The sequence below is a fragment of the Eublepharis macularius genome, chromosome 6 (genome assembly GCF_028583425.1).
Source record: "Eublepharis macularius isolate TG4126 chromosome 6, MPM_Emac_v1.0, whole genome shotgun sequence".
Lineage (NCBI taxonomy): Eukaryota > Metazoa > Chordata > Lepidosauria > Squamata > Eublepharidae > Eublepharis > Eublepharis macularius.
The window spans coordinates 33027434-33037084 of NC_072795.1; the positions used below are offsets into that span (position 1 = coordinate 33027434).

A 9651-nucleotide genomic window follows, 5' to 3' on the forward strand; every position below is an offset into this window, starting at 1 on the left:
GGCTGGTTAGCTTTAAGATATGTGTTCCAGATTATCTAGTTTGTAATTTCTTTTCTGCATAGTGAAAATTTCTTCTAGGAGATATCACCGTTTTTTCTGCTAAGTGACTTACAGAAGAATTCCAGGGAAGGGAAGGCGAGGAACAAAAATCATAATGTTATGAGCACATCTCAGAGAGAACATATTTGTGACTGTAGGGTAAGTAAAAAAAAGAGTGCACCTTGTTCATACAGTATGCATTTTTATCCAAAGCCATGAGCTTTCCAAAATTTAGATAAAGCTAAGTTCATTTAAGAATTTTAGACATAAAAACTACCTGAACCTGGGATCTGTGAGAGCTGCCAATGATTAGCAGAAGGGCATTGGGTGTCTCTGTGTGTTGGACTTCCTTTAGATAGGAGGAAGAAAATATAGGTATGTTTGGGGAGGGGTGTCTCCATGGCCACTTTTTGCAAATGTAGATTCTTGTATGTGACACAGAAATAGGCAGAAAACATAATAAGGGGCATCTTACCACATCTGCCTGTTGTGCTTCTAGGGAGCTGTTCATGCACAGGCACCAGTTTCTATGCATGGATTGTCCCTCAATGGAATAGGGCCATCCATTGGAGCTAGACGTATAGGGTTATTACTCTGAAAGTGGGACTTGGAGTTCTACCAGAATTACAACTGGTCTCCAAGACTACAAAGTTCAGTTCCTACGGAGCAAATGGCAGCTTTGGAGGGCATACTCTGATATACCACAGACTCAGAAACAGATGATATGACATTGTCACTGAACTCCCTACCTTCCCAGGCACTGCCTCCGAATCTCCAGGAATTTTCCATGCTAGAATTGACAACCCTATTGAGTTTGAAAAGTTAATGTGCAATGTTATTGTCTTACAATTTGTTAAGACTTGGTCTACATTTCAAGATGAACTCTCTCTCTCTCTCTGTCAAATGTGAAATTGACAATTTTGCTAAAGTTATTTCATTGAAAGTCTAATTGTGAGCCACACAGCTGTTACTTTAGGTAATAGGAAAATGCACCCTAGTGCCAAAGCCATGTAAAAGAGGTCACACAAAAGCACCACAATTTGTTTGATCGACTGATGAAAACATTACTGACTTTATTTCTAGATGTTAGCAACAGACAGAGTGGACTGCAAAGCACTCCCCCTCCATCCCTCAACTGCCGAAACAAAGATAGTGAAGAACTGTCACTGGTGAGGGAAGCAGGTGCGACGCATTCCAAATATTGCTCTATTTAAAGCATTGGAAAGTGCCAGGATGCAAGAGCGGGGTCACCCATTAAATCAGTTCTATTTAGACCCACAAGAGAGGGATGGCAGAACCAGGTATGATGAGAAGCCCAGTCTTTTAGAATTCAAGTGTATGTCAAATTAACGTGTAGGAACTTAGCCAGGTTCTTTTCTGTTTTACATTTGTGTTCTATGCCTTGTGGGTTTTTTGCATTTGCACAGTCATCCTGTCTGTTAGAAACCAAAGCTGTTTCCATTTGGATTACTGAAGCAGATTTTCTCTTCCTACCGAATCCCTTTGATGGTCTTCCTTTGTAGAGGTCAGGTACTTTGTCCTCTTAAACTGCAGGGGCATTATGCTAAAGAGTGAAGGGTGTACCATTTCTTAGGATTGCACTATTAGTCTGCAGATGAACCTCATGCATGCATTTTTAAATTGTGCTGCTGTTTCAAGATAGCAAAATAGCTGTAAATATTTAAGAGTTTGATATATGACCAATGTGTAAAATGGAATATGCTTTTCAGGGGAACAGGAGAAGGGGTGTCAAATTCAGCTTTTGTACATCAGTTTTGGTTATCTACTAACTATGGTATGAAACTAATAGCTCTCTTTCTCCCCACCTCTCTCTCTCTGCATGTGTGCGAATAGCAAACAAGAATTTATTGATAACTTCCATATTGTTATGTGCATTTTGCTGAGTACTAAGACTAGAGTAGTGTATCAGATTTTAGTTATGTTTGGATGAGATGGCCCTGGAGACGCTGAAATCTTTTCAACCTTCGTTTTATTTTAAAACTAGGTGAACACTATTTAGAAAAGCAAGCAGATTCCTATAGGCAGGCAGCAAAGACCTTTGCAAAACAGGGCTACTTTGATGGGTTCTAGAAAAACTGGGACAAACAGGCTGGATGTCATGATTTGTGTTAGTAATGCCGCAATCTTCAAGAATGATAAACTTGAGTCCAGTGCCCATACTCTTTGAAGCCAGCCACCACATAAACTTTTACTGAGGATTTGTTTGCAATGCCAAACAAACAGTATTTTGAGTGTATTTGCATCTGTACAATTGGTGTGATTTTTCACATAGGCAGCCAAAGAGAGAGACTGATTGAGGCATATAGTTACTACCCTAGGATCCAATGCTTCTGCAGAAAGGAGGGCCTATGTGTTGTGCATCAGGCAGGGGTTCAAGCAGTTCATAAGACAGGGTCTCAGGAGAGGAAAAGTGTAGGGTATTTTGTGGAAGGATTCTATAGGGCACAGTAGCAAAGCACCTTAACATAAATATGTTGGGGGGGGGGGTCTAGAAACAGAGTGGGTGGTGAGAGTCAAATATAGGCCCTGGCTGAGTCAGTGGAGTGGAATTGAATTCGCCCAAGAAGATAAGGTGACGTGAGGCAAATTTAAACTGTAGGGAAGAGGGAAAGCTGGAGTTGGAGGTGGATAGTCCCCAAATATGGGTATGACTCCTGTGTGAGGTAAAAGGTATTTAGCTAAGAGTCAACTAAAACGCTATGTTAAGGATGGCAAGGAGCATCTTTGGTAGCAAGAAGCACCTTATAAAATTAATGGAAATGTCTTACTGTGGTCTGATCATCTCTGATTGCCAGGCTTTGGGATTGGGGGCGAGATACTGTCTTGGGTCCTTTTCTTCCAATCTCATCCTAGAATACTCCAATCCAGTGTGAATGAATTTTGTTTTTCCTTTAACCTAGTATGACAGGAGTTTCTTACAGTTTTTGGACCCATCTTAGGGAGAATGGTGGGAAGATACAGGCCTCATGACCAAATTTAGTGTCCAAAGGGGAAGAAATTGGGTAATGATAATGAAGCCAAATGTTTCAGTTGAGGTGCCTGCTATTGTTCTCTTTGTTTTATTTCTTCAAGTGCAGAATGCAGCTCAGAACTCTGCCATGCAAAACACTAAGATCAAACTAACTATTGACAAAGCTCAGTGGCGTCAATGGGAAGATTCCAATGTGCTTAAAAGAGATTGTTAATCTAAAACCAAAGGAGCCTTCTAAAGGAGATTGCCCCCTAGCTTCCAGAATTAACTTTCTCTACTAAATTTGAGCATTAAAAGGAACCACTATGTTTTGTCTTTATCGTTATGTGAGTCCCTTTCTATAGAGGTTCATCAGAACCTGAGTTCAGGTTCTGGAATCACAGACAGGGGTGGAACAAATCTAGAAATCCTACTTAATCCTCCAAAAACTTTTCTCTGGGATTCTTTAAGCTCTTAGAGACCTGAGTGAATCTCAAAAGTCTTCAGCATGCCTCCTGGAACCTATTCATTCCTTATTAGGCCATATTTGCTTCTTTCATTCTTTGGTAAATTTCCATTTCATTGTATCACAGGAAGCCACCTTATACTGAGGCGAACCACTGGTCTATCAGAGTTGGTATTGTCTACTCCATGGGTTCAGGTAGAGGTTTTTCACATCACCAACCACCTTACCCTTTTAATTGGAGATGTCAGGGATTGAACCTAGGACCTTTTGTATGGAAAGCTGACACTCTACCACTGAGCCATGATTCCACTCTCTAGATACCAGGGGAATCCTCTGAGTTTGCAGAGACATCTGCCTAGTCTAAGGGTGGCCCAATTATGGGGTTTTCATTATCCACGTAGGGCTCAGCTAATTTATTATTTGGATGTAATAATTTTCGATCCAGCAGGACATTTGTGTATCACAAGATTTATATAATGATGTATCTGATTAAACTGGCAGTTGTATAAAATTAATTTTAATTGGTAGGTTCTGATATTGAAAATGAAAGTTTTGCCAGCGGTTTGGGTTCTTGCTTTAGAGTGACTAGCAGAAAATAATCAATGGAATAAACAAATAGTAAGATACAAAACTGATCTTGAGCAAAGTCCTAGAAATATTCCTTGGAATATTTCTTCTGGAGAGCAGCACTCCTGACCACCCTCCTTCTTCTTGTCTGTGTGCCAGCCGCTGGCCTGCTGGCTTATTATGATTCCCTTGACACACTATCTGTCCCAGCCAGCTGCTCATTACCTCCTGACATATGGCAGGCGTAGCAGTGTCTCCGACCCTTCAGTTTTCATTATCTTAAATCAACTAAATTGGATCTTAGTTAACTAGCATTTGTTACAGCTCTGCTCTTTTAGAAATCTTCTCTGTGGCCTTCTATTAAATGTGATGACAATCAAAGGACCTCTGAAAGTAGCTTGACTTTCGAAGACATTTTGCACCCCCTGTGGTGCATTGCTGGGTGCCCAGACAAATGATATCCCCCACAGGATCCTGTCAATAAGGCCCTTATTGCAGCAGCAAGGGAAGCACTTCAGTTTTTCTTCATGGGAATGAGTGGCAGGCAACCATTCACTTATACAGAAGAAAACAGAAGATGCACTCGGGCTTACTAGTGAGGCTGAGGCTGAACCTTCTCCATACTATGGTTGGCCCCCAGCCACTGAGGCTCCTATAATCATAGCCTATCCTGGACTCTTTTTCATACATGCCGATGTGCATGTGCATAGACACACACAGATTAATAAAATGTTTGTCATTGTGATGAATAGTGTTTGTGTGTGCAAGCACGCTTGTATACTGCAAGGAACCTTGAGCTTGTGTGCAGTACCGCTCTTTGCTTTAAGTACACAGGAACACATTATAACTTGTGTCCCCTGCCTTTGGAATATTACAAACATAGAACTGGAAGGGACCTAGAGGGTAATCTAGTCCAACCCCCTGCACAATGCAGGGAATTCATAGCTATCTCCCCCCCCCCGCCCCAGCACCTCCTCCAGTGACTCCTGCTCTCTCTTCAGAGGAAGGCAACAAACCACCAGGATACCCGCCCAATCTGGCCTGAAGGAATCTGCGGAAAATGTGCATCCTCAGAAGAATGCAACCCCAAGAATAGTGTGTGATTTTTCCTCTAGGAATGAGTAAGAATTGCTCACTTACAAACAGAGTCACTCAAGGTCACCATTGTGGAATGACTTGAAACCTGCTTCTTGTCTCTGTATTGCTTGTGTTAGCAAATCCATACCTTGGATGTCGTTTTGTGGTCACACTCAAGTGTGATGGAATGTTGGGTACTGGATAAGGCTAGTGGAATAGAACCAAGCAAAACAGAATGACTCCTGACCTGATTCCGTACACGTTGGATAATGCACTTCCAATCCTCTTTATAGACCATTTGGAACTGAACTTTTTGTGTGTGAAACAAAAAATCCACTTCTAAATGATTGCTAAAGGGCATTGAAAGTGCATTATCCAACGTGTGCGGAATCAGCCCATATTACATTTTCCAGACCTCTGCCTGCAACCCCTGGGAGATTTCTGGATGACACTCTAGGAATTCCCCCAAAACCTCTATGGTAAAAACTTCCATGTCAGACCCCACTCTCATCCTTTTCTTCTCAAGGCATGAACATCCTTGCTGAGGGAAAGCAAGCACAGTGGCAGGCCAAGCCCACCACTGAAAACTGGCAAATGGTTGGTGACCCTAGCTCTTAAGTAATTTATATTTATAAAGCACCAGAACATTTCCATTGGCAGGATGATTTCTGTCTGCGGATCACACTGTTCTCCTCTCATGAGACAGTCCAAAATGACCCCTGAAATGTTGTTTCTTGGGGACAGTGAATTTCGAGTTACAGTGGATGAGGGGAATCTAAAAAGCCATGATCCATAGATGGAAATTCTTCTGCACATGAAAATACTGTGGTGGATCAAAGTCATAGTTTATACTATGCTGTCTTATCAAAACAAGTTCTTATTTTGAACAAAAAAGTGGAAATGATTCATAATAAATTATGAGTATTGCTTATACCATCAATCTCTTGTAGAAGACAAACTCTGGCAACATTATAATGTTTGTCATGAGCTGTGTGTGCTGTGTTAAGCACAAGTATGTTGAAAAGCGAAGCAAAATCCAACTTATGTTATTGCTTTATAACCTTTGATTTTAATGGAATAGATTTACAGCATAATCTTATACAAAGTTTCGCCCTTCTAAATCAATGGGTTTAGAATGATGTGCCTCTGTTTAGCTTGCCACATTAAGCATGTTCTTAATTTTCTCATGGACTACCTGGAGATAGCAATTTTTCCTGGCATTAAATCGGGATGCCCACAAGTTTTGATGCCAAGCTTGGGTGAACACCTCACTGTACTAATTCTCTTCAGATTTTGGATTTAAATTTTGGTGCAAAACCTGAATTTTAGAAGACAGTTTAATGTTTTAGGAAAGGATTTTGTCGTGTGTCAAAGTGACAAACCTTGACATCTGAATTCTATTTTTAATAGAGATATGTTCCCAATATGTCACATTTTAAACAAAGAAAATACAAATTTGAATGTATTCCTTTGTAATGTAGAATATCTGCCAATTTTCAGTGCTGTGACATTTCGTTTCTGCACTCATGTCTCATCAGGGCAATGAACTGGAATCGACCCTATAATCAGTCTTTTCTTCTTGGATTCATTTTTATTATCATCACCACCTTAATAATCTGAATCTTAGAGAGTTTTATGCTTTGCCTATGGTTAGACATCAGAGACAGTAACTGATCTCTTCCCACCTTGAAATAAAATTGTTGCTTTGTCTCTTCAGAGCAAATCCCATATTCCCGGCTGGTTGTACCCATCCTTCTCTTGGTTGGCTGGCTTGCAGGCTGTGTATTAATGGTGTACTATATCTTCTCTTAAGAGAGGGTGAGTAATTGCTGTCCTACATGCAATGTAGTGTGTAATATGCATAGCCACATAATTGCTTTACAATTTATTAACATTTGTTTCTGTTGTACAGAGAAGAAGACTTTGCAAAAGAATCTACAAACTAGATGAAGATGGCTATTTCTTTTTAACAATCAACTTTACAACTTTTGTTTCAATACAATTCCAATGCCATCATAATATATATGCTTTCTGCCTGCTGAGTATTTAGCAGAAAGAATTCCAAAGTAGTTTTGTAAATTTATATACCTTTGAATTAAAATTGCATTGGATGTTTGGTGGTGGAACAGTGTACCTTGTTGCCATTTTTATTTCAGCATCCATAAAAACAGATGTTTCTGTGTTCTGTGTAACATATCAATTCAGCCTTGGAAAATGTAGATTAACTATGTATGCTCTCTACCTCTGAAAAAGTGAGTTGCCTTAACACTGATACTTTAAATTCAATTATTTCTTATACATACTCCCAGAATAACCAGCGTGGGTACTTGGATAGAGAGTTGATTCACACAATACAGAATTTCTGTGGCTACTATGAGAACTTTGAATCACATGTGCTCCAAGAGTTCCATGTCTTCTAGGCATATTTGCACCTTCTAAAAGTTACCTGTAGTTCTGAGAATTACTTTTATGCAGGGCTTTTTTTCTGGGAAAAGAGGTGGTAGAACTCAGTGGGTTGCCCTCGGAGAAAATGGTCACATGGTTGGTGGCCCTGCCCCCTGATCTCCAGACAGAGGGGAGTTTAGATTGCCTTCCACACTGCTGAGCAGCACGGAGGGAAATCTAAACTCCCCTCTGTCTGGAGATTAGGGGGTGGGGCCACCAGCCATGTGACCATTTTCAAGAGGTTACGGAACTCTGTTCCACTGCATTCCTGCTGAAAAAAAGCCCTGCTTTTATGACAACCAGCTTATTTCATAAGGCCTTTTTGGTGTTGAGATTTCAAATAAGGTCTCCACAATAATTGGAGGGATGCTATAGTATCTCAGTTGAACTGCACCTTTGAATTCATGGTGCACTCATGTTTTTTTATACTATTCCTTATGTTCACAATCAAGAGTGAAAGTTATTTGGAACCAATCATTGAATGAAAATTACATTTTTATCCTTGAACGATTGTGATGGAATAGACAGACTAACTAGCCAGGTTTGTGATGACTGTTCAAAAGAAAAGTAAAATATTTGCTGAGGTGAATTATGTGAACTGTAACAATGTAATATGATCTCTAAAGCCAATAGATATCATAGGCAGTGGTTTTAAACCATTGCTGGTAACATTTCATTGTTTTCTTTATGATTGTTTGAATGACCACAATGGTTGGAAAACAAATGATACACACAAATAGGGTTGTGCCCCCACACTCTGCTCAGCTGAGCACAACTCAGCACTTTCTTATGTTGACATCACTGGCTCTTCTCCTCCAACACTCTCTCTTGTGACTGGGGCAACTCTATCTGTCCAGGGTATTTTTATCCTTCCCTTCCTCCGAAGAACTCAGGGCAACATGCATAGTTATCTCTTTCCTCTTTTATCCCCACAACACCACTGTGCAGTCAGTTAGGCTGACAGTATGTGGCTGGGGTTGCTTGGTGGGGATTTGAATCCAGGTCCGCTATGGCTGAACTAAATATTATGTTTTTCACAGAGCCATCTCACTTCCCCCACAGCCACACAGCAGCTGCACGTTGCTTTTTAAAGGATCACAGGAGCCCAATTCAGTTTGGAACTTCAGGGTGAGGAGAAGAGATGTTCCTACTTCCCCTTGCACCATTTTCCTGACCTGAAATGGCACAGGGAGAGGGAGAGTTATTTGTCCCAGCTGAGAGAAGTATAGGCATGGACTACTCGCTAAAAAATGAAACATGTACGTCGGCTCCTAGATCAGATGCATACAGGGAGCTGACCAACCATACCTAACAGGAGCATGTACTAAGCACAGTCTTCCACATATGTGAGAGCACCATGTTGCACAAACAGGGCAACAGACATTTACTGTATGTATGCTGGGGTTTCAGGGTTGATGTTCACACATGCCAAGGCTGCACATGCATGGTATATAAGTAAGTGCATTGACCCTGTTCACACAACATGAGGACGGTGCCTATGAGGAGGACTGCAAGTAGTGCATGCTCCTATTAAGCACAGTTGATAAGATCCTGGTATGTGTAAATGTCTGAAAAAGACTAAAGAGTGGGGAATTGGACCACTATACCACACTGGCTATCCAAGGCATGTGTGCTCTACCATTGATTTATAACAGGAGTGGCTCCTTACACTTATTTTATTTATTTACTACATTTTTATCCCATCCTTCCTCCAAGGAACCCAGGGAAGTGTACATAGATTGCCCTTCCTCCATTTCTTCATCATAACATCCCTGTGAGGTAGCTGATGCTGAGAGCAGGTTTCCATGGCAGATGGAGGATTTGAACCTGGGTCTCCCAGATCCTGTTCTGACACTATCTCTACACCCAGCTGGTACTATAAGGATGCAACTTTCTGTGGTCCCCCATGTAGCCCTGGTTAAAGCCCTACACATTCTCAAGAATATACACTTGAAATAAATGCTTTGCTCTGTATTTACTGAGCTTCCATTATATTTACTTCCAGCTTCTTTGCCATTGGCACCACTTCTATAACAATAATGTTGTCAACAATCTGCCACTTGGTGGGGCTACATGTTTCTTTTTT

At 40.9% G+C, this 9651-nt stretch overlaps 1 protein-coding gene across 2 annotated transcripts; it reads left to right on the forward strand.

The window, feature by feature from the left end:
- The first annotated feature begins 1219 nt into the window (after positions 1-1219).
- On the forward strand, positions 1220-7236 carry STRIT1 (small transmembrane regulator of ion transport 1). Of its 2 annotated transcripts, none has more exons than XM_054983997.1 (3): positions 1220-1340; positions 6838-6938; positions 7033-7236. In XM_054983997.1, exons 1-2 carry the CDS (start codon positions 1328-1330, stop codon positions 6930-6932), a joined length of 108 nt encoding a protein of 35 aa, XP_054839972.1. In that variant the 5' UTR covers positions 1220-1327; the 3' UTR covers positions 6933-6938; positions 7033-7236. The 2 variants fall into 2 exon arrangements, with proteins under 2 accessions (XP_054839972.1, XP_054839971.1); XM_054983996.1 differs by lacking the exon at positions 1220-1340 and adding an exon at positions 1359-1564.
- The last annotated feature ends 2415 nt before the right edge of the window (positions 7237-9651 follow it).